Raw genomic sequence first — 26,042 nt, 5'->3', positions numbered from 1 at the left:
GTATTGAGGTCTTAACTTTCTCCTGGAAATGGATGAGTGTCCAGTCAGTGAGGTCAAAAATCTATACAAGAAGAGAATCATTTTTATGCCTAATCAACCATCAATGCAGGCATAACAGCTGCTGAGCAATATTCCATGTTAGTAGGGCTGCCCATCCAGGAAGAGTTGCTGTTATAATTCAGAAAATTCAGAATTACTTCCTTTTGTTTTGGTGTCTTTGTTGAGATGGAAAGGATGCTTCCAGCTTTTCTGCTGTATATTAGTAACTGGATGAGAGGCCCTAAGCCATTCCAGGGTTTCTTCACCATTCTTCCACTTTATGCTATTGTTAATATTGTTATTTCCTGTTTTTATCTTCCAGTATTTACAAATATCATAATTGTGTGTAGCATTCAAAGAAAAAATGCACTCAAACTTCCATGAACTTCAGAAACCATGACACAATTTACAAGAGATATGCAAAAATTAGGTAGTGAATATCATGATCTCAAACATTTTTTGAGACAATCATGATTTTGATTGTGTACCAGTCATTTTGAGATCATGTTCACTGTCATGGCATATATATTAAAAAGTTATGGTTGTTGGAAATTTCCCAAACTTTCCGTACATTTTTTCACTTCATTATTTGGCGCGAGCAGTCCTTCTTATGCCAGACACCTTATATATATATATATATATATATATATATATATATATATATATATATATATATATATATATATATATATATATATATATATATATATATATATATAAACAAAGTTACTTGATTTCAAATATTAAAAGACATAGTAAAAGCTGCCATTTATTACCAATTGTTTATTACTAATTCATAGTTTCTATAAATATCTACTTCGTTTTTACATATTTGGAGGAGAGACACAGAGTGTAATTTAATTTTTGAAATAAGGTAAATGTGATCCTGTTGAAAAGCCTCAATATGAACAAACAATTTTTGGTACTCAGGAGTAATCCCAAGCCACCTGTGGCACTCTCAATGACCCCCAAAACCATCATTACTGCACAATTGCATTTTTCCAGTAGCTTTTCTCAACAGCAAGATGTCTAAGTGTTATGATCACTTTCATTTTGGCAGGAAGTGGGTTGCTCCTCTCTGTGTCCCTCAGTAAGGCTTCCCTCACTAGATCAGTCTAAACAGTATCTTTTGACGAGTTCTGTGTCATTATGTTCATTCAGTACATCTTTTCTGCATAAATGATTTGTGCCCTGAAGATGTTGTGAAACAGCCAAGATATCTTGGCTGTGGGAACATCTGTCATTAGCCACTAAGACTACAGACTGGTGTCTGGGAACAAATTAATCCATTTTTCATAGTTTATGGATGGGGATAATAGATGGGAATAGGTAGGTATATTTCATACAGGGACTGCCATGTGTAAGCCTGGTCGCTTCTTGCAGCTTCCCTTATTTCTTATGTTCTTATGTTCTTATAGTTTTTGTTTTCGTATATTTCAGATTTTGAATGGCATTCAAGGACGAATTAAGTTCAAGAACCAAGGTTCCACCGTGTGTGTGTGTGTGTGTGTGTGTGTGTGTGTGTGTGTGTGTGTGTGTGTGTGTGTGTGTGTGTGTGTGTGTGTGTGTGTGTGTGTGTGTGTGTGTATTTACATGTCTGTTTATAATAAAAACCAGCTTGAGGAGTAACTAGGTACTACTACTACTACTACTACTACTACTACTACTACTACTACTACTACTACTACTACTACTACTGCTACTACTACTACTAATAATAATAATAATATTACCTTAAGATGTATGCTGCAAATGATGTCTTTAATCGTCTTGAAGATGGCTTCTTAATGAAAGGCTCTTGTGCACAGTCTGACATATCTGCTTGGGATCTTATAGATCTTATCTAATTTAACATAAGACTGTAGCACTCAAACTTCATTCATAATCACTTGGAAGTCAACAACAAATGTCTTTGCACATATCATACTGATTTTCATAAAGATAAGGAAAAAATTTCCACTATAGGTCATAAAATATTACTTCACATTCCTTAAACATTTGATGTAATTTCACACTCTTCCACAATACCTGATTTCTTAGCTATGCCATATATGACATTATATAAGTCATCTTTCAGACACACATGCACACAAAAATATTTATACAGTAGGGTATGCAACAACAAACATGATTCGTCCCAATATATCATTCATTATGGCAAATGTGCGTTATGGCAACTGAAAAACTTGTGAGAAAAAAATTAATTGGTTTCAGGGAACCAGAAAATAAAGATCCAGAATTAAAAAATACATAAAATGAGCACATTTGCACTACTACATTTGAGATAACACAACAAATGTATACAGTACTCTCCCAAGTTTTGCAAATTATCACCCCAAGTTTCACACTGCTTTGACAAGTATCAGTCACATTTACCTAATGTCGACATCTCTCTCTCTCTCTCTCTCTGAAAATAAAAACAATCCTAAGGATTGCTAAACAGAATGAGACTGATTGAGAATAAAAATGAATTACAAATTACGAGTGAGAAAAGTAACAAAGGATAAAGCGAAAATAACATAAAATGAATGATGGGGAGAGAGTGCAGTATCACTCCCTAGTTCCTTATCTCTGACAGATAAAGGGGAGGGGAGGTGACAGGGAGGGAAGTATGAGAAGAGAAAAGAAGGGAGAAGAAACAAAAAAGGGAGGAAGGGACAGACAGCAGATAGGTGAGAAGTAGCTCGCACAGCTGGTGAGTTAGTCTTGTGAGTTTTAGTTTGTTATTCTGATTAATTTTTTATTAAAGTTTCAGTGCACACACAAATGTCAAGTTTGTCTTGCCAGTTTTGGTTGGTTGTTCTGATTGAATTTTTATTAAAATTCCACTGCTTGCACAAGTGGCAAGTTTCTTATGCCAGTTTTGGTTCATTACTCCAATTCAATATTTATTAAAATTTCAGTGCATTATTGCAGTTGTATGTTACAATGACCATGTGTTGTCACATACCCTACTGTATGTATATATATATATATATATATATATATATATATATATATATATATATATATATATATATATATATATATATATATATATATATATATATATATATATATATATCTCCACTCCTACGCTGATGATACCACCCTGCACTTTTCCACATCTTTTCATAGACATTCAACCCTTCAGGAAGTAAACAGTTCATGCACAGAAGCCACAGAGTGCCTGACTTCTGATCTATCTAAAATTTCTGATTGGGGCAGAGCAAACTTGGTATTTTTCAATGCCTCAAAAACTCAATTCCTCCATCTATCATCTCGACATAACCTTCCAGACAAATATTCCCTCTTCTTCAGTGACACTCAACTGTCCCTCTCTTCTACAATGAACATCCTCAGTCTATCCTTTTCTTATAATCTAAACTGGAAACTTCACATCTCATCTCTAGATAAAACAGCTTCTATGAAGTTAGGCGTTCTGAATTCCACTAGTTTTCTTACCCCACAGCTGCTAACTCTGTACAAAGGCCTTGTCCGTCCATGTGTGGAGTATATTTCACATGTCTGGGGGGAGGGTCCCACTAATACTGCTCTTTTAGACAGGGTGGATTCAAAACCTTTTCATCTCATCAACTCCTCTCCTCTAACAGTCACCAGACTCTTTCTCATCACCGTAATGTTGCATTCCTAGCTATCTTCTACCACTATTTTCATAGTAACTGCTCTTCTGATCTTGCTAACACAAGATTTTCTTCTTTCTCTCACCCCTATTCTGTCCACCTCTCTAATGCAAGAGTTAACCAGTACTCTCAGTTATTCATCCCTTTCTCTGGTAAACTCTTGAACTCCCTGCCTGCTTCTGTACTTCCACCTTCCTATGATTTGAATTCTTTCAAGAGGGAGGTTTCAAGACACTTTTCCTTCAATTTCTGACTACCACTTCGGATCCTATTCAGGGGTCACCATCTCAGTGGGCTTTTTTCTTACTGGATTTTTGCTACCCCTGGCCAGTGTCCCTCCTACATAATATATATATATATATATATATATATATATATATATATATATATATATATATATATATATATATATATATATATATATATATATACACACACACTCACACACACACACACACTCATACCTCGGTAATGTGGACCTCACTTTAACAGATTTCAGAAGCAGCGGAAAAAATCTGGAGCAGCCAACTCAATTTGAAAGTCCCACACACTATAGATGGAGTTGTGGCAACACTGGACACAAGCCACTTGTTGCAGGCAGTCAGTTTGTTAACATCAGTGTAACAACACATGTAGCCTATTGTTAAATGTTTTTTTTGCCCTTTTTATTTGTATTTAAATTATAATTTTTTATAACCATGCCATCTGGATTGATAGTAGAAAAGAGAGCTAACGAGTGACCTTGATGCAATGCTCTCTCTCTCTCTCTCTCTCTCTCTCTCTCTCTCTCTCCGTGTGTATGTGTGTGTATTTACCTAGTTGTATTTACCTAGTTGTGTTTTACAGGAAAAGAGCTATGTTCTTGCTGTCCTGTCTCCATATCTATAAGCATCCAGCTTAACTTTAAATTCATGAATATTTTTTTGCTTGTACCACTGTTTCATCTAAGTTGTTCCATATTTCTATGCTTCTATTTGGGAAACTATATTTCTTGACATCTCTTCTACTTGCTGTTTTCTTCAATTTCACTCCATGTCCTCTTGTATCTCTTGAGTCCCACACAAATAAGTCTTCTTTGTCAACTTTATCCTTACCTTTTAAAGCTCTGTATATAGCAATCAGGTCTCCTCTTTCTCTTCTCTCTTGTAATGATGGAAGCTTCAATCTCCTTAATCTTTCTTCATAGGTTAAATCTCTCAAACTTGGTACCAATTTGGTTGCAGCTCTTTGGATCCTTTCTATTTTCCTTATTTCCTTTTTATTATGGGGTGACCAAACAATTGTGGCATATTCCAGTTTTGGTCGAATCACATATTCCATCAACTTTTTCATCATCTCTTCATCCATGTAAGCAAATGCCCTTTTCATCTCTCTTAGTAACTCATAGGTTTCCCCAGTTTTGTTTACACGTTTTTCTGGTGATATGTTATCACGGATTGTAATTCCGAAGTCTTTTTCTTCTTTGGTTTTCTTAATTTCCACTTCTCCCATGGTGTAGGAACTTGTCAATCTTCTTTTGCTTTTTCCTAATTCCATCACCTTGCATTTCTTTGCATTGAATTCCATTTCCCATTTCTTACTCCATTTATATATCTTATTTAGATATTTCTGTAATATTTCACAGTCCATATTGTTTTCCACTCTTTTCAATAATTTTGCATCATCTGCAAACACACTTATATCAACCTCATCCACCATGTTGTTGACATACACCAGAAATGTTACGGGGGCTAAGACTGTCCCCTGTGGTAGTCCACTTTTAACTCTACACCATTCTGATTTTTCTCCATTTATTACTGTCTTCATTTCTTTATCCCTCAAGAAGTCTGTAATCCAATTCAGTGTGTTTCCTTGCAAACCCCCTATATTTTTAATTTTCCATAGCAGTCTCTGGTGTGGTACCTTATCAAATGCTTTTTTTAGGTCTAAATAAACACAGTCTGCCCAACCTTCTCGCTCTTGAATTATATCACTTGCTCTACTATAAAAACTCACTAAATTCGTGACACAAGATCTTCCACTTCTGAAACCAAATTGTCTGTCAGTCAATGTATGTGTTTCTTCTAAATATTTCATCCATCTGTTTTAACCCATAGACCTCGGGCTAGAGGACTATTGTCGTCCTCTCAGCGCGCGAGCAGTATTGATAAATTTAAGAAAAAATAGGTATTCTTCATCAGTACCCTGTGGGGTAATTTCAAACGAAAACATAGTAGTTTTTAGTGTTATCTCACCGCCAATCCTTCCTCTTCACGATGAAATAAATTGAATTTGTCTAGGTTGCAGCCCGGCAGAGATATGATGTTGGGAAGAGGTGCTACTTTTGGCCAAGCCGAGCGCACTTGTTCGTGCGGGTGCTGTTGACCTTGGCCTGGGTCTCCCTCTCCCCACGCCACCACGTACACAGCATGCATTCTCTCATACCAGCGCGATTATTCACATTAGGCTACATATTACGCAGGTTTGATGCTCATATACATAACTCCTTGCGAAACTTAATGTTTTTTTTTTTGGTCATCATATGAAAAAAAACTTTCATAAACACAGTACAATTATCGAATATATACACTCATTAGGCTACATATTACGCAGGTTTGACACTCATATAAATAACTCCTTACGAAACTCATCGAACAAGGCTCTTAGGATACCACTGTTATTCAAATTTACCACATGCGGTGGCTTAGTGCGCTCCCTGATTATAGGGGTAGAGGAACTGGGGCCCGCTGGCGCGCTCCCTTCCTCCACGCATCCAGACACAGGGAAATCATTATCAGCATATCTGTCCGCCATAGTGGTCTGTAGTGCTCTGGGAAGTTGCGTGAAACGTAGGGCAGGGATGCCATCAACCACAGGAAATAATAATTACGTCACGGGAGTACAAATCTTGGCGGGACAGCAGAGGACGGGAACTCCCGCCACCCGAAGCCCTCCGCCCGAGCGGGAATTCCCGTCGCCCGAAGCGTACAGGTTAAACTATTCTTTCCGCTAAAACAGCTTCTATGAAGTTAGGCGTTCTGAGACGTCTCCGCCAGTTTTTTCATCCCCCCCGCTGCTAACTCTGTACAAGGGCCTAATCCATCCATGTATGGAGTATGCTTCACATGTCTGGGGGGTTCCACTCATACTGCTCTTCTAGACAGGGTGGAATCAAAAGCTTTTCGTCTCATCAACTCCTCTCCTCTAACTGACTGTCTTCAGCCTCTCTCTCACCGCCGCAATGTTGCATATCCAGCTGTCTTCTACCGCTATTTTCATGCTAACAGCTCTTCTGATCTTGCTAACTGCATGCCTCCCCTCCTTCCGCAGCCTCGCTGCACAAGACTTTCTTCTTTCTCTCACCCCTATTCATCCCTTTCTCTGGTAAACTCTGGAACTCCCTGCCTGCTTCTGTATTTCCAGCTTCCTATGACTTGAATTCCTTCAAGAGGGAGGTTTCAAGACACTTATTCATCAATTTTTGACCACTGCTTTGACCCTTTTATGGGACTGGCATTTCAGTGGGCATATTTTTTTATTGGATTTTTATTGCCCTTAGCCAGTGTCCTTCCTACATAAAAAAATAAATAAATTTTTGCCACCACACTTGTTAGGGACACTGGTCTGTAATTCAATGGATCTTCTTTATTACCTCCTTTAAAAATGGGCACTATATTGGCTGAATTTTTCCTTCCTTAAAAGAACATACTATGGTATTGTGTATACCTTCTGCCGGATGTTCACAACATTCCTTAATTATCCAGTTGGACACTCCATCTGGTCCTTGTGCCTTACATCCAAATCTTTCATAATCTTCTTAATTTCACTTATGTCCACCTGTGTGTGTGTGTGTGTGTGTGTGTGTGTGTGTGTGTTTATCTAGTTGTATTCACTTAGTTGTATTGTACAAGGCACAAGCCAAAGCTCATTTTGTCCTGTCTCCATAACCATATTTATCCAGTTTCTCTTCAAACATGTGTACACTGTTTGCCACAACCACCTCTTCCTTCAAATCATTCCAGATTTCAATAGTTCAATATGGGAAGCTGTATTTCTTGATGTTGCTTAAACATCCACTCTTCTGTATTTTCTTCCCATACCCCCTCATCCGTCTCTCCCCACACTGGTGTCCAGGATCATTACTCTCAAATCTTTTTCTTTATTACTTTTTGTTATTATTTCTCCTTCCATTTTATAATTCCATGAAAGTCTGTTTACTTTCTTTCCTATTTCCAACACATGCCATTTTCAGGAATTAAATTCTAGTTTCAATCTTTGGCTCCATGCATGTACCTTGTCAATATCCTAATGTAACTCCTTGCAGTCATTTTCAGCCTTTATTATTTTCATTACTTCTGTATAATCAGAGAAAACATTTATATAACCATTTAGATCATGTCATATCATTTACAAATATTTGAAACATAAAAGATGCCAACACAGATCCTTAAGGTACCCCACTTGTCACTTCACACCAACTTGAATTAGTGTCTTTGATTACTGTTCTCATTTCTTTCCCATGTAAATAATCATCCATCCATCTCAATGTTCCTTCTTTAATCTTCCCTTCCCTTTAATCCCTTTAATCTTCCTTCATTCTCTAACTTCTACATAAGACTTTTGTGGGGAAATTTATCAAATGCTTTTTTTGAGATCCAGGTATACTGCATCAACCCATCCATCCCTCTCTTGCACTCCATCTATTACTCTCATATAAAAGCTCAGTAGATTTGTGACATAGGGTCTTCCTTTCCTGAATATAAATTGGTTTTCTGTGATTATTTTTTCATCTTCTAAATATTGCACCCATCCATCTTTAATTACTATTTCAGAAAGTTTGTTTACAATACTTGTTAGCGACAATGGTCTGTAATTTAATGGTTCCATTTTATTTCCCCCTTTATACATTGGAACTATGTTAGCTCTTTTCCATTTCTTTGGTACTTTTCCTTCTCTCAAGCAATTGATTACATCCTATATGGGTTCCACCATTTGTTCTCAGCATTCTTTTAATATCCATCCATTTACTTGATCTGGTCCCATAGGTTTTCTAACATCCAGCTCTTCTGGTAGTTTCTTGATTACTTGTCTCTTTACTTTTATCTCTGTTTTCCCTCATTGTGATACCACTTTCCATGCCACAAAATTGGTTTCCTTTGTAAACACAGATTGAAAACTCTCATTTATTAGTTCACTTATCTCTTCAGTAGTTTCATAAATTCTTCCTTCTCTTTTCAAATTGTTTATGCCATCCATATGTTTCAATTTTCTATCTACATATCTGTAAAAGAGTTTGGGCTCTTCTTTGCATTTTCTTACTATGTCATTTTCAAAAATTCTTCTTCTTTTCTTATTATATCATATTCATTCTTTGCCTTTCTGTATTCTTCCCTAGTATTTCTGCTAAGTTTTCTCATCATCTTCCTCCATGCCCTGTCCTTTTTCTTTTTTGCTTCTATACACCTAGCATTATACCATTCATGTTTCCCAATTTTCACTTTATAACTTAGCACAAACTATTGCACCCCTTCTCTATACTTGTTAAAAAAATATCTCATATTTTCTTACTCTATTCTACCTTCAAATACCTCTTTCTAGTTCATTTTTCTACCAAATATGTGTGTGTGTGTGTGTGTGTGTGTGTGTGTGTGTGTGTGTGTGTGTGTGTGTGTGTATATATATATATATATATATATATATATATATATATATATATATATATATATATATATATATATATATATATATATATATATATATATATATATATATATATATATATATATATATATATATATATATAGGGGAGCAGTTGAGTGTCATTAAAGAACAAGCAATAGTTGTTTGGAAGGTTGTGTTGAACTGATAGATGGAGGAACTAAGTTTTTGAGGCACTGAACAATACTAAGTTTGCTCTGCACCAATCAGAAATTTTAGAGACATTAGAAGTCAGGCATTCTGTGGCTTCCCTGCATGAACTGTTTACCTCCTGAAGGGTTGGAAGTCTATGAAAGACATGAGAAAATTCAGGGTGGTTTCATCAGCATAGGAGTGGATAGGACAAAAAGTTTGGTTTAGATCATTGGTGAACAAGAGGAAGAGAGTGAGTGACAGGACAGAACCCTGAGGAACAACACTGTTAACAGATTTAGGAAAAGAACAGTGACCATCTACCATAGCAGCAATAAAATCGTCAGAAAGGAAACTTGAGATGAAGTTACAGAGAGAAGGATAGAAGCTGTAGGAGGGTAGTTCGGAAATCAAAGCTTTGTGCCAGACTCTATCAAAAGCTTTTGATATGTCTAAGGCAACAGCAAATGTTTCACCAAAATCTCTAAAAGAGAATGACCAAGAATCAGTAAGGAAAACCAGATTACCAATAGAGTGGCTTTGATGGAACCCATACTAGCAATCAGATAGAAGATTGTCAAATCATAGATGTTTAAGAATCTTCCTGTTGAGGATAGATTCAGAAACTTTAGACAGGCTGGAAATTAAAGCATCAGGAAGGTAGTTTGAGGAATTAGAATGGTCACCCTTTTTAGGAACAGGCTGAATGTAAGCAAGCTTCCAGCAAGAAGGAAAGGTAGATGTTGACAGACAGAGTTAAAAGAGCTTGACTAGTAAATGTGCAAGCATGGAGGCACAATTCTGGAGAACAACAGAAGGGATCCCATGAGGTCCATAAGCCTTCTGAGGGTTTAGGCCAGTGAGGGCATGGAAGACATCATCAGAGGGTGGAGGAGAGTGAGGAACAACCCCTGAATCATCCAAGGTAGAGTTTTTAGCAAAGGTTTGAGTGAAGAATTCAGTTTTAGAGATAGATATGATAGCATTGGTGCCATCTGGCTGAAATAAAGGAGGGAAAGAAGAAGCAAGGTTATTGGAGATGTTTTTGGCTAGATGCCAGAAGTTATGAGGGAGTTAGATCTTGAAAGATTTTGACACTTTCTATTGATGAAGAAGTTTTTGGCTAGTTGGAGAACAGACTTTACATGATTCCACACAGAAATATAAAGTGCATGAGGTTCTGGTGATGGAAGGCTCAAGTACCTTTTGTGGGCCACCTCTCTATCATGTATAGCACAAGAACAGGCTGTGTTAAACCAAGGTTTGGAAGGTTTAGGTCAAGACAAAAGAATGAGGAATGTATGCCTCCATGCCAGACACTATCACCTCTGTTATGTGCTCAGCACATAGAGATGGGTCTCTGACATAGAAGCAGTAGTCATTCCATATACAGTGGAACCTCAATTACCAAACACCTCCCTTTTTGAGCAAATCAGTTTTCAAACAAAAATTTAATCTCGTTATAGCTTCGGTTGAAGTACCACAATCTGGTTCTCAAAGTTATTTGATTTCAAACATTAACAGACATAGCAAAACCTGATATTTATTACTAACTTATAATTTCTATAAATATTTACTTCATTTTTTTATATTTGAAGGAGAGACACAAAGTGTAAGACAATAATGTAATAAATATGTAATATGTAATATAATAAATATGTAATATGTAATAAAATGTAATCCTGTTCAAAAGCCTCAATTTAAATCAAACAGTTTTCACTGCTTGTGGCTCTCTCGAACACCATCACTACTGCACAACTGCATTTTTCCAATAGTATTTCCCTGTAGTAAGATGTCTAAGTGTTATGATCACTCTATTTTGGCAGTAAGTGGATTGTTCCTCTCTGTGTCCCTCTGTAAGCCTTCCCTCACTAGATTAGTGACAAAGAGAATACTTGCACAGTCTAAAAAGTATCTTCAGAGGAGTTCTGTGTCATCAACTTCATTCAGTACATCCTTTATGGATAAATAACTTGTGAGCTAGAGACAATGTGAAGCAGTGTCATAGGCCACTAAGACAGGGTAGGCTGATGTCTGGGAACAGATTAATCCATTTTACATTGATTGCTACAGTTAAAACAGTTTCAGTTTTCGAACATTTTGGATTTCGAATGGTATTCTAAGTTCTACAACTGAGGTTCCACTATATATATATATATATATATATATATATATATATATATATATATATATATATATATATATATATATATATATATATATATATATATATATATATATAGTCAGACCACAGGTTCCTATCCCGACCCCTAAGGAAACCACTCTGACTGACAGACTGACTGTTACTTTCCTTACTGTGTGTGCAGGCCTCACTTCCTCATCAAGCCTCCACTCCTGCTGGTGAGTCACTTAGTGTCTCAGGTCTTTTCTTATGTGTTTTTTTTTTTTTATGCCACCTACTCTCCCTGATATTCACCCCTTTGTTACCCCTCCACCTAGTGCCTTTCTTTTGTTGCTTTCTGATGTTGGAGTTACATAGTGCATGTGATGTAGGTAACTGTCCCTTTTATTCTCTGAGCCCAAAGTCAAGATGACTAGTAGGAGTGGTGTAGAGCCTCCTTGGGGCCTGCCTTCTGACAGCAGTGTATGATAACACAGGGTGTGAGTTTCAAATGTACATACTGCATTCTTCATAACTGGTCAAAGACCAGAGAAATTCTATGTATATGATATAAGTTCTTCAAAAATTCATTTCATCTTCAAAATTATATTTTTTCCCTGAAGCTCATATTTGTTTGAGGTTCCATATTAATTCATTATTCAGATTTCAGTGTGCTGAGTGTGTTTAGATTTTACTCTGGTTTGAAGTTATACAAGTGGGTATGCACTAGTTTGAAAGGATACAGTGGTTGTCAGCAAAACTGATGTTCTCTGGTATCCGTAGACATCTTGGATACCACTTAAACCAGTTCATACTACCAGCATCATAACAGGAAATGTAAGCCAGTGTGTTCATTGTATCAATAGAAAATGTGAGTCTAGCCCAGTGGTTCTTAACTTGGGGGCATGAGTGATTTCCACTGGGGCACGAGCCTCAAGTGAAAAGTATACATTTTTCCAGTTATGTGCTATTTTCTTGACAAGAGTGTGGGGCAGTACTGTAAATAAGGGGACTTATGTTGTGCACTCTCAAGCATTCGACCATGTATTCAAGATCTGGTAGCTATGAAGCAGTTCCATATATTTCATTAACCACGTATTCAAGATCTGGTAGCTAAGAAGCAGTTCCAAACATCTCACTAACCATGTATGCAAGATATGGTAGCATTAAAGTGGTGGTGTCAAACATCTCACTAATGTAATTCTTGCTTAATAAATGTACCAAAAAGGGTTTTTTTTATTTTCTTTATAAATCTGGGAGTGAAATTTCTCTATAGATACAAGGGGGGGATGGAGAGAAAGAGCAGCTCCTGGAGGGGGTGTGGTAGTAAAAAGGTTGAGAACCACTGGTCTAGTCTGTTCAAGGTAGGTATATTTCATACAGGGACTGCCAAGTGTAAGCCTGGTGGCTTCTTGCAGCTTCCCTTATTTCTTATGTTCTTCTTATGTTAAAAGGGGAAACTTGTGAAATTCCAGGCAGTCATTTATGACCATGTCTGTTGCAAATCATAGTAATTCGGTATTTTCAGCAATGAATTTTAAGACAGCCAAGTGCTTTATTTCATTCATATCTAAAGGATGTAGTTCACTTCCAGACAGTGATGTGAATGCTAAGAATTTTTATTTATTTAAAAATTGTGTCAAAAGATGCTTTTGTTTTTATAAGTAAAATTTTCTGGACTTATGTGGCTGTTTTTATTTATTACTATTATTTTTCATTGCTAGTTCTGTCAACTAGGACCAGTTGGGTATTATATATATATATATATATATATATATATATATATATATATATATATATATATATATATATATATATATATATATATATATATATATATATATATATAATATATATATAATATATATACACACACACACACACACACACACACACACACACACACACACACACACACACACATATATATATATATATATATATATATATATATATATATATATATATATATATATATATATATATATATATATATATATATATATATATATATATATATATATATATATATATATATATATATATATATATATATATATATATATATATATATATATATATATATATATATATATATATATATATATATATATATATATATATATATATAGTTTTTCACCATCTGGCTGCGACTACAGAGTCACTCTCAAACTAAATTTATCTGTGCAGTATATCTCTCACCTAACTCCTCTGACTATAAGAAATTCTTTGACTACTTAACTTCTAAAGTGGACCACATTCTGACTCTCTTCTCTTTTGCAGAGATCTCCATCCTTGGAGACTTCAATGTTCACCACCAACTTTGGCTTTCCTCTCCCTTCACTGACCATCCTGGTGAACTAGCCTACAACTTTGCTATCCTCCATGACCTAGAGCAATTGGTGCAGCACCCTACTCATATTCCTGACCGTCTTGCAGATACGCCCAACATTCTTGACCTTTTCCTGACCTCTGATCCTTCTGCTTGTGCTGTCACCCTCTCTTCTCCGTTGGGCTCCTCCAACCACAATCTCAAATCTGTATCTTGTTCTATCGCTCCAATCCCTCCTAAGGATCCCCCTAAGCGAAGGTGCCTCTGGCTTTTTGCCTCTGCTAGTTGAGGGAACGTGAGGAGGTATTTTGCTGATTTTCCTTGGAATGACTACTGCTTCCGTGTCAGAGACCCATCTTTGTGTGCTGAGCACATAAGAGGTGATAGTGTCTGGCATGGAGGCATACATTCTTCACTCTTTTTCTCGACCTAAACCTTCCAAACCTTGGTTTAACACAGCTTGTTCTCATGCTATACACGAGAGAGGTGGCCCACAAGAGGTACTTAAGCCTTCTATCACCAGAATCTCATGCACTTTATATTTCTACCTAGAACCATGCCAAGTCTGTTCTCCAACCAGCCAAAAACTCCTTCATTAACAGAAAGTGTCAAAATCTTTCAAGATCTAACTCACTTCATGACTTCTAACATCTAGCCAAAAATACCTCCAATAACTTTGCTTCTTCTTTCCCTCCCTTATTTCAACCAGATGGCACCACTGCTATCTCATTTATTTCTAAAGCTCAACTCTTCACTCATACATTCGCTAAAAACTCTACCTTGGACGATTCTGGGCTTGTTCCTCCCTCTCCTCCACCATCTGACAACTTCATGCTACCTATTAAAATTCTTCATAATGAAGTCTTCCATGCCCTCGCTGGCCTAAACCCTCTGAAGGCTTATGGACCTGATGGGGTCCCTCTTATTGTTCTCTGAAACTGTGCCTCCATGCTTGCACTTTGCCTAGTCAAACTCTGAGCTCTGTCTGCCAACATCTACCTTTCCTTCTTGCTGGAAGTTTGCCTACATTCAACCTGTTCCTAAAAATGGTGACAGTTCTAATCCCTCAAACTACTGTCCTATTGCTTTAATTTCCTGCTTATCTAAAGTTTTTGAATCTATCCTGAATAAGAAGATTCTTAAACATCTATCACTTCACAACCTTCTATCTGATCACCAGTATGGGTTCCATCAAGGCCGCTCTACTGGTGATCTTCAGGCTTTCCTTACTGAGTCTTGGTCATCCTCTTTTAGAGATTTTGGTGAAACTTTTGCTGTTGCCTTAGACATATCAAAAGCTTTTGATAGAGTGCCACAAAATTTTGATTTCCAAACTACCCTCCTACGGCTTCTATCCTTCTCTCTGTAACTTCATCTCAAGTTTCCTTTCTGACCGTTCTATTGCTGCTGTGGTAGACGGTCACTGTTCTTCTCCAAAATCTATTAACAGTGGTGTTCCTCAGGGTTCTGTCCTGTCACCCACTCTCTTCTTATTATTCATCAATGACCTTCTAAACCAAACTCCTGTCCACTCCTACACAGATGATACAACCCAGCACTTTCCACATCTTTTCATAGACGTCTAATCCCTCAGGAAGTAAACATTTTATGCAGGGAAGCCACAGAACACCTTATTTCTGATCCTTCTAAAATTTCTGATTGAGGCTGAGCAAACTTGGTATTGTTCAATGCCTCAAAAACTCAATTCCTCCATCTATCAACTCGACACAACCTTACAGACAACTATCCCCTCTTCTTCAATGACACTCAACTGTCCCCCTCTTCTACACTGAACATCCTCGGTCTGTCCTTTACTTATAATCTGACAAGGAAACTTCACATCTCATCTCTAGCTAAAACAGCTTCTACGAAATTAGGTGTTTGAGACGTCTCTGCCAGTTTTTCTTACCCCCCCAGCTGCTAACTCTGTACAAGGGTCTTATCTGTCTATGTATAGAGTATGCTTCACATGTCTAGGTGCGTTCCACTCATACCACTCTTGTAGACAGGGTGGAATCAAAAGCTTTTCGTCACATCAACTCCTCTCCTCTAACTGACTGTCTTGAGCCTCTCTCTCATCGCCACAATGTTGCATCTAGCTGTCTTCTACTGCTATTTTCAAGCTAACTGCTCTTCTGATCTTGCTAACTGCATGCCTCCCCTCCTCCCACAGCCTCACTGCACAAGACTTTCTTCTATCTCTCACCCCTATCCTGTCCATCTCTCTAATGCAAGAGTTAACCAGTATTCTCAGTGATTCATCCCTTTCTCTGGTAAACTCTGGAACTCCCTGCCTGCTCCTGTATTTCCACCTTCCTATGACTTGAATTCCTTTAAGAGGGAGGTTTCAAGACACTTATCCTTCAATTTTTGACTACCGCTTTGGAACCTTTTCTGGGAATGGCATCTCAGTGGGCTTTTTTATTTATTGTTTTTTTTTGTTACCCTTGGCCAGTGTCCCTCCTACATAAAAAAAAAAGTGTAATATATGTTTTTCAATGATACAGTGGAACCTCAGTTACCAAACGTCTTCCTTTTCAAACAACTCGGTTTTCAAACAAAATTTTTAACTCCTAATTGCTAAGGAAAAGTTCTCCTTAGGGGTCGGGACAGAAACCTATGGTCTGACCATTTTGAATTGAGTGTTTAGGTGTTGTCCTTTCTGGGGATTCCCCAGCATGCACTGCTGCCACACTTACACCACAGCACACCTCATGTCAGGTGTACTTCCTACCTCAAAATCAAATGGTGTTGTAGTATATGTACACTGTGATGCTCTAAAAAAGGCAAGTTAGTGTAATATATGTTTTTTTAATGATAAAGTAGAACCTCGGTTACCAATCATCTCCCTTTTCAAACTTTTCTTTCAAACAAAATTTTTAACTCCTAATTCCTTCGGTTGCCATACCATAATTAGGTTTTCAAGATTACTTGATTTCAAATACTATAAGACAGCAAAAGCAGCCATTTATTATCAATTTATAGTTTCTTTAAAAATTTCCTTCATTTTTATGTATTTGGAGGAGAGACACAGAGAGTAAGACAGTAATTCAATCTTTGAAATAAGTTAAATGTGATCCTGTTGAAAAAGTTGAAGAACCTTGATGTAAGGTTGTGTTCAGGAGTTATCCTGAGCCTCCTGTGGACCCACAATGCCATAAGTACTGCACAACTGCATTTTCCCAGTAGCTTTTCCCAGCAGCAAGATGTCTAAGTGTTATGATCACCTTAATTTTGGCAGTAAATGGGTTGTTCCTCTGTGTCACTCTGTAAGGCTTCCCTCATTAAATCGGTGACAAAGAACTGCATGATCTAAACAAAATCTTTTGGTGAGTTCTGTGTTACTAAGTTCATTCAATACATCCTTTCTGGATAAAAAAAAAATTCTAAGCTGGAGATGTTGTGAAGCAGCCATCTTAGCAGTGGGAGGGTCGTTCATTACCCGCTAAGACATGGTGGACTGGTGTCTTTGAACTGATTTATTTATTCTACATTGATTCCTATGGGGAAAATAGTTTTGGTTTTGGAAGATTTCGGATTCTGAACATCATTCAGGAACAAATTAAGTTTGGAAACCAAGGTTTCACTGTACTTGTATTGTTTTTTTTTTGCAAACACTACAATGCTTGGCAACATTTCTTCCAGGCATTGTCATGTCTCTATGGATGACTGAGTGAGGTCACATGATCCGAGTGACTGTGTTAATCCATGGTCACTTCCTCTTACGCCACCAGCCAGGATGGAAGCTACCTCTCCTGCTCGCTCTTGTCATCTTCACAGCTGAGAAAAGGGTTTATTTACTTAGTAAATAAGTATTTTTGGGGAAGAAAAGGCTAATAGTGGGTCATTACTTGACTCCTCAAGAGCTGTTGCCCAAACAGCAAAAGCCACCAATGTGCCTTGACTTTTACCTTGATTGTGGTATGGAAATGTCATAACTAAAGAATAAAAATGTAACATTATACTTTAAGGGAAATATATCTAAAAGGAAACCTATCACATTTAAATGAAATTCACAGTGGGGGGGAGAGAGAGAGAGAGAGAGAGAGAGAGAGAGAGAGAGAGAGAGAGAGAGAGAGAGAGAGAGAGAGAGAGAGAGAGAGAGAGAGAGAGAGAGAGAGAGAGAGAGAGAGAGAGAGAGAGAGAGAGAGAGAGAGAGAGAGAGAGAAGGGTGATGTGTGGGGAGTGAAGTTATCAGCAACACATAGGCTGTAATCTGATAATTGGCTCAAGGTTTGGCAGTGCCACAAGACAGGGAATCCCAGGAAAGGACAACACCTAAATGCTCAATTCAAAAATGGTCAGACCATAGGAGGTCAAGACACCAACCCACCCCAGCAATGACAGAGCACAAGGAACAACAATTGTTGTATGTCCTCTACACATCCCTCTAGTAGTGGTTGGCAAATGCAAAACTGGTCCTCCACGATGACACTTCCAAAATCACTGGAAGAGACTGATTCTTATGCCAATTAAAAGATGTGACAACACCCTTAATACTGTGCACAATGACTGTAAAGAGTGGCCAGCATAAGATGGGATTCCTTGATAGTTTCCCTGATGAACGATAGTTTTTTCTTAGACAGGGGACAGGTCCTGAAGCACACAGATACTAAAAGATTCCTGGGTCTTAGGTGGAAGCACTGTTTAGCTTCCAGATAGTGCTTCAGCACTCAACAGGCTCCAAAAGATTCTTCAGAAGAAACTCACAAGGCAAAGCCTGAAGCTCCCCCACGTGTTTGGTAGTTCTCAAGGTGGCAGAGAATTGTGTCATGTTGGTGATGTTCTGTGAGAAGGTTGTAAACAGAGGCTCAAAAGAAAGACCACAGAGAGTCTTTAGGAAAATATCAAGGTTCCAGTATGGCACACATAGCAACTCCCTGGAAGAAACTAATCAGACTATGCATATCTTGGTTGGAGGTGATGTCCAGGTCTTTCTGATGAAAGACACTACTGACCATGAAACAGTATCCTTTAATAGCTGACAAGGACAGAGACTTGATGTGTCAAAGATATAGTAGGAAATCAGGAATCATCTTGGCAATGGACGGTCTTGAAAGGGACCTGCACTTCTCCTTATACCACCATCAGTAGACATCCCACTTGTGCTGGTAGACTTCAGAGGAGGAACAGCATCAAGCACAGGTAATGTGGGATGCCACGCCATATGAGAAGACCCTGTGCCATACAAAATGGTTGACAGTATTCATGCATCTCTCCTGAGTGGAAGTTATCTTGAGACATCAATCCTGAGGTCCAGGAACCATTCTCTCCGCAACCAACAAGGAGATATCAATGTCATTCTTGTTACCCAAGACAGCCATAGCTTGCTAAAGGACCTTCCATATGAGTGTAAATGAAGGGAAAGCATGTAATTCCATTTACACTCATATGGAAGGTCCTTTAGCAAGCTTGTCTAAGGGACAGACAGAGGGAGGAAGGAAAGTAGGAATTCTCTCTGATGGCAGAGGAAGTTACTCATTTACAATGTCAGCTCCTCTGAAGAATGTTCCATGGAGCAGTTCAGAGATCTGAACATTTGGTGTAACAGGCTGGTGGTGTCCTTGGGAAAAGACCTTGGTCATTGAGGAATTTCCCAGTAACACCCACCATCCAGAACTAGAGGTTCAGGACATAATGTAAGGAACAGAGGAAAGATTCAATGCACATGGAGAAAGGAAGGGTGGTCTTCCCCAAAAAGAGCCTTTTCACCTTCTAAAAGGATGGATGAGAAGGAAAGAATGACCTTGGACAGCTGTCCTTTTTGTAGAGTGGCCACAAACCTGGTAAGTCGCATTCTCTTAGACAGGTTGGATGGTAGTGTATACTTCCTCTTGTCTGCAAGGTGACTATGTACCCTTGCCTCCACCTCCTTGGTAATGGCCTGAAAGATGTCTACCCATTTCACGATGTATTTAGGAGATTCAGAAGGGGGCCTCAGTTCCCAAACCTTCTCAGGGAGGGGCTTCAGCCTGTCTAGAAGGCAAGTCAGGCTGCCTCTGGGTTCACGAATGTGTGTGAACCAGCAGTCCAATACATGGAAATATACCATCCCAGAGCCAGAAAGTCCAAGTCCTCCCCCTGAGGGTTTTGCTGCAAGGAGAGGGAATGTCCATGTGAAGAATACTAGGGGTGTGCATGACATCCAAATGTAGTGTTGAGGAGGCAGACTCCAGTCTGGCTTCTAAACAGTGTGAAGACCTTAAAGAACCCACAAAACTGGGATAGGGCAACTCTTCCCTGAGAGGAGTTGAGGGTGACCATTGTCGAAAATGAATGAGTGAAGAGTGAGAGTGTGATGCCTCATAATCTCTCTTCTTGCATGGAGGAGGCAACAGACACACAATATCATGATAGTGAGGATCAGCAAGTGAAGCTGCATTCCCATAGTGAGAAGATACAGAGGGAGCACAGTTCCGGTGCCATGAAAGTAACAGTCAGTCCTTATGTAGTGAATCAGAGGATGCTCCCATCCTGTAGCAAGAACAGGCAGGTGACACACACTACCTGTGCCTGAGTGACACCATTAGCATTCTCTACATGTGCTGGAGCAACCATGCTCTCAAGTGTTGAGGCAACATGGATCAGGGGTGCTCCCTGTGACAAGAGAAAGTGGGCAAAGATCGTTGTTTGCACTGTGACAACACAAGCAAAGCTTTCCTGTGCCATGGAGATGGCAATCTCCCATGGCAGGGAGGACCATGTAATAAACATACCCTGTAACAATGTAACACTTGCCTTTTCCAGCAAGGTGAAGATGACAAATGTTCCTTATAATGAGGAGAAGCAGGAGATCTCACACCCTGGTAACAGGGAGGAGACAGTGTGCATCCTCTACAGAGTAAAGATATTTGTGACATCTTGTTATTGTTGCAAGAAAATGCAGGCAAAGCTCACTTCCTGTGCTGAGGCAACATTCTCTTTCATAAGCAAAGGGAAGAAGGCAACAAGGGGTTCTTGAGAGTAGATGACGCCACATCATTTCAGCAACAAGGAGATGCAAGGTGAGACTAATGCCCTCCTTCCTGCTGAGAGCATCAGCACTTACCTCTGGGATATTCCCCCACCATTGCCAAAGTCTATGAAAAAAAAGTGAGGCAAAATGACTAGCAAGAACAGCAACTGGAGAAAGTACACCAGAAGGGCTGAGATCTGAAACTGGGGGGTTTGGGAGGGGGAGGGGCAGTCATAGGAACAGCCACCCCACTATTCAAGTTACTCCAGCCAGCCTCATGACAGGAATTATCCCATGTGTCATGAAAAGAAACAATTGCCAATGATTGCCAGAAAGGCAGCAGCAGGCATATAGTCATTATCAGGAGTAATGGGAGAAGAGTTATGTACCACCAGTGCCACCCCAACATCATCAGGGGAAGCTAGGATTGTGGTGAGGGAAGATCCTGAGCAGGAATCACAAGAGGAGCCAGGAGTAATTCCACTTGCCTTCCTATTACTAAGCTTGTACAAAGACAAGGTTTTCCTTGCCTGGGTAATGACTTAGCATGCCTAACAGAAGCCAGCCTAAACTCCCAAGACCAGCCAACATACTCAGAACACTGAACATCTAAGGCAGTGGTTCTTAACCAGGGGTGCTCACACCCCTAGGGGGTGCAAGGCCGGTTCCTAACGGGTGCAAGGATGCCTATGAATAATTAAAGCAAAATATATTTTTATATACGTATGTTATATTTTTCCTGAAAAAAAACTTTTTGCTTCAGCAGTGTTCTGAGCTAGAGATAAACCTACACCTAATTTCCTAATGAAGTGGCAAACTTGAAACAGACTTGAATACAGGGTACATGTATGTGATTTGGATGGACGAGGAAGGGATGCGTATAAGACGTAGGTAACACAAAGAGAGGGAGGTTATCGTCACATCTCAGACCACACCATCCTCCCACACCATCAACATGCAGTCTTCTGCTTGAGTGAGTTATGGTTTCCCTGTTTTAATAACTTTTTCTTATTGATACATATACAGTAGGATGGAAGATTATTTGTTTATTATTTCTCATTTTGCTTTCTTCTCATATATTTAAATGGGTGATGGGCTGGTAACGTAACATAGTTCATTACTGTAGCAGTGTAGCCATTACAATACTTTCACGGAATGTATTGTGATAGTTACAGATGTACTGATTAAAACCACGTACTTCAGTTTTTCCACCACATATTTTGGTGACAATTCATAAAAAAGAAGAAAACACCTCTTCATGTATACGTTTCTCATTTTCCAGATTTGTCCGCAGTATGTCGAAGAAACGAAAGTGGAAGGACGACTATGTCAAGTATGGTTTCACTTGTGCTACAGAGGAGGATGGAACACAATGTCCACAGTGTATCTTGTGCAGCACACTCTTCTCCAATGCTAATTTGAAGCCATCAAAGCTCGATGAACATTTCAAGAACAAACATGGTGGCAGGGATGCAGAAAATGATATCGTAACATTAATAGCCAAGAGAACTAGGTTTGATCAGGCTGGCACATTGCCGACAAATGGATTTTCGCCAACAAAGAAACCTTTACTGCGTGATTCTTATCAAGTTGCATACCAGATTACTAAGTCAAATAAATCCCATACAATTGGTGAGGAATTGATCAAGCCATGTGTCCTTGAAATGGTGGATTGTTCTCGGCAAGGAAGCTGAGAATAAACTGCAACAAGTGTCTTTGTCAAATGATGTGATCTATAACCAAATCATCGACATGAGTGATGATATCCTGGAACAAGTTGTAGCTGACATTAAGGCTAGTCCAATTAAGATGAGCCTACAAAAGGATGAATCAACAGATGTATCAAACTGTTGTCAGCTATTGGCAGTAGTTCATTACATGAAGGAGAAAAAAGTGGAAGAAAGCTTTCTTTTCTGTCAATTCCTGAAGACAACAGCACATGCTATAGATCTATAGATGTTTAATAAAATACAAGAATTCTTTGCAAGAAATGAACTTCACCTTGACAGCATTGGTTCGATATGTACCAATGGTGCACCAGCCATGCTGGGCAATCGTTCTGGGTTTGCTGCATTAATGAGGAAAGAAATTCCTGACCTGAAAATCACTCACTGCTTTCTTCATCATCACGCTCTTACAGCAAGGACATTGCCCCCAGATCTGAAGAAAACTCTGGATATTTGTGTTAAGGTTGTGAACTTGATTCGTAGTCATGCTTTGAATCATCGACTGTTTCAGTCACTCTGTGAGGAAGTGGGCCAGGAACACACTGTGCTTTTGTACCATACTGAAGTGAGGTGGTTGTCATATGGTTGTGTGCTATCTCGTGTATTTGAACTGAGAGGAGAAATTCATCAGTTTCTCCATGAATGGGTACAAGAACTGGCTATATATTTCAATGAGCCTAGTTTTGTTCAGATGCTTGCCTATTTGGCTGATGTGTTTTTAGCACTCAATGAACTCAGTCTCAGTCTCTGCAGGGAAGGGGACTTAACATTGTGACTGCAAGTGAGAAATTAGCTGCATTCAAAGAAAAACTTGCCTTGTGGATAAAGCGTGTGAAGGTGGGGAATTTGGTAAATTTCCCCTGCCTGGAAGAGACAGTCACGGAAAAATGCTTCCCTGCATCCAGACTTTGTTGCAAAAATTGTTGAACATCTGTAGATGCTGTGTACTTCATTTGAGAGTTACTTCTCATGTGGAGAGCTGCAAACCTGTGACAACTGGATCCTGAACCCTTTCAGGCAGAATCTAGATGTTGGTGATGACAGCGGCATCAAGGAAGATCTCATCAACCTGAGACACAATTGTGGAACACAAATGGAATTCACCAATGGACAACAAGAGCACTTCTGGACTTCTCAGCTGGAAGCATAACCTGTACTAGCAAAGAATGCTCTCGAAGTGCTAGTACCTTTTGCGACTACTTACCTTTGTGAACAAGGATTTTCTTGTCTACTTCACATCAAAACAAAAAGCAGAAATTGGTTAAATTCTGAACATGACATGCGAGTAGCACTCGGTACAAAGACACCAAGATTTGATGCCATCATAGAAAAAACAGCAGCGATGAAGTCACTAGGTTTGCTGTGCAGTGCAGGCAAAATAATGTAATCTTATTTTTATTAATATTTACTCTGGATTTTTGTCATGAAAAAAATGTAAGCTATGTGAATGAAGATTAAATAAAAAAAAAAAAAAATGTGGTTTTGTTATTAATACACATCTCATCAACTTTGTATTTTTAGTTTTTTTTTTTTTTTTTTTGTATTTCAGCAATCAGGGGGGTGCAAGAACTGACTGCTGATTTGAAAGGGGTGCATATATCGAAAAAGGTTAAGAACCACTGATCTAAGGAACAAACATGGCCACAACAGCTATTACACACTGAGTGCAGCAGTGTGCAGACCTTCACCATAGGGCAAGACCTTTCTATAGCTGCCATGTCCTCATGCTCTCTGTAACTTGCCATGGTCAGGGAAAAATAACCCAAAATACAAAGCTGTGCTGGGACATTCGCCAGCCAAGAATGAAGACAAGATGACTAGTGGGAGTAGTGTGCAATCTTCCTGCCTGTCTCCTGGCAGCAGGGTTTGGCAACACAAAGTATGAGTTTCAAATGTTATATTGTATTCTTCATACCTGGTCAGAAACCAGCTAAGTGCTATGTAATATAATATGATACATATAACTGTTTATTCAACAAATGCCAAGTTTGGGACTGAAGCCAGAACCCAGGTATTTTAAAGCCCAGCATGTTACCAATCAAGCAATAAGGTGCACTCCACACTCAAGCAAGATAGTGGGACTTCTATATCTGGATCATTACACAGCTAGTTTCCTTTAAATACTACATCCTTTGATATATATATAATCCTTTTGTGGATATGTCCTGCTGAAATGGGGGTATGCCATGCATCTTGTATGATATCAAATATGGAAAATAGCAACATACAATACTTAAAATATTGTGTCACCACTGAAATGTAACTTTTGCACACAAGAAGAATGTTCTGCTTTTTGTGTTTGAATGTTTGAGGGGAATGCAACATAAACACTGGCTACTATGCAATGAGCACTTCCATGGTGCAGTGGCTCACACACCTGGCTACGAATCTGCAACTCCTAGCTCAATCTAGGTTGAGACAGTTGGCACAGAGCTCACCTAACTGTTTTTCCTTCCTTCAGGATGACTGATAAACGGTTAAGCCTAAGGAAGGTAAACTGTGGAAAGTCTCCTGATATGATAGTGCATTCACATGTTTCATAAAATGGCATGTAAGTAAAGCATGGAACTATTCATAAAAAGTGTTTCACTTCATCCACTTCATGTGTCTCTTTAGTTGACAGCAGCCAATACTGGGATGATGTTAAATGCTTTTATAAGTTGAATTACAAAAATTTTAGAACAATTATTTGATATTATCATATTAAAATTTCTTACTTTTTGGTTTTACTGAGTATTCACAAACATATTTGAGTTCTGTAACCAACACATATTGCACAGAAGTGCATGTATATCTAAAAATCTTTCCTATACCGACTCCCATCTCAAACTGCTTCCACTGCATCCACTCAAATTCTTTTGATTACTCTCGGTCTCTCTTCCTCTTGCTTTCTTGCTCTCAGTGTGGCTATGGTCTAAAGGGGTTTTAGTATCATCCTTTGAATCATTGTATAATTGGTATTTTAGAGTGCATTTTCTATCAATAAAGAAATTTGAAGACAAAAAATGCTTTTCCACTGCATTTTAATGTATGAAAAATTAGTCATATTAATAAAAAATATAAAAAAAATGCCTGGAATTAACAAAATAAAAGAATTCTAAATATTGATCTCAGTCAGATACCAAATATAGGAAATATTATCTTGTAGATGTGAAGCATTTATGAGTTGATATATGGATCCTTACAGCCTTTAACCTCACATGTGATACCACAGCTCTATCCAGCCAATCATAAGTGTCTACTGAAGGTTCATCTATTACTTTTCAAAGCAGTGTATTTGTCTTAGTGCTCTGCCTAACAGTTTCTCATGGCCTACAACAGTGGTTCTCAACCTTTCTCAAGTTCATGCACCCTTCCAGGAGCTTTTGAGAAATTCATATACTCTTGCACAGAGGACAACTAATTAAAAAATTAC

At 38.5% G+C, this 26,042-nt stretch overlaps 1 protein-coding gene across 31 annotated transcripts in view; it reads right to left on the bottom strand.

Annotated features, from left to right (window-relative positions):
• LOC135111521 (scoloptoxin SSD14-like) overlaps positions 1–26,042 on the bottom strand; it is a 439,479-nt gene that overhangs the window by 305,187 nt on the left and 108,250 nt on the right. For 7 of the 31 annotated variants that reach the window (XM_064024895.1, XM_064024898.1, XM_064024897.1 and 4 more), the window contains exon 2: positions 1,773–1,965. The exons of the other annotated variants lie outside the window; for them this stretch is intronic. In XM_064024895.1, coding sequence (XP_063880965.1) covers positions 1,773–1,855 — 83 coding nt within the window. In that variant the 5' untranslated portion in view covers positions 1,856–1,965. The remainder of the gene's footprint in view (positions 1–1,772; positions 1,966–26,042) is intronic. 31 annotated transcript variants of the gene reach the window in all.

The sequence above is a fragment of the Scylla paramamosain genome, chromosome 22 (genome assembly GCF_035594125.1).
Source record: "Scylla paramamosain isolate STU-SP2022 chromosome 22, ASM3559412v1, whole genome shotgun sequence".
NCBI classification, from domain to species: domain Eukaryota; kingdom Metazoa; phylum Arthropoda; class Malacostraca; order Decapoda; family Portunidae; genus Scylla; species Scylla paramamosain.
The sequence above is the reverse complement of the archived record's forward strand: the minus strand, read 5'-3'. Positions and strand labels throughout refer to the sequence as shown.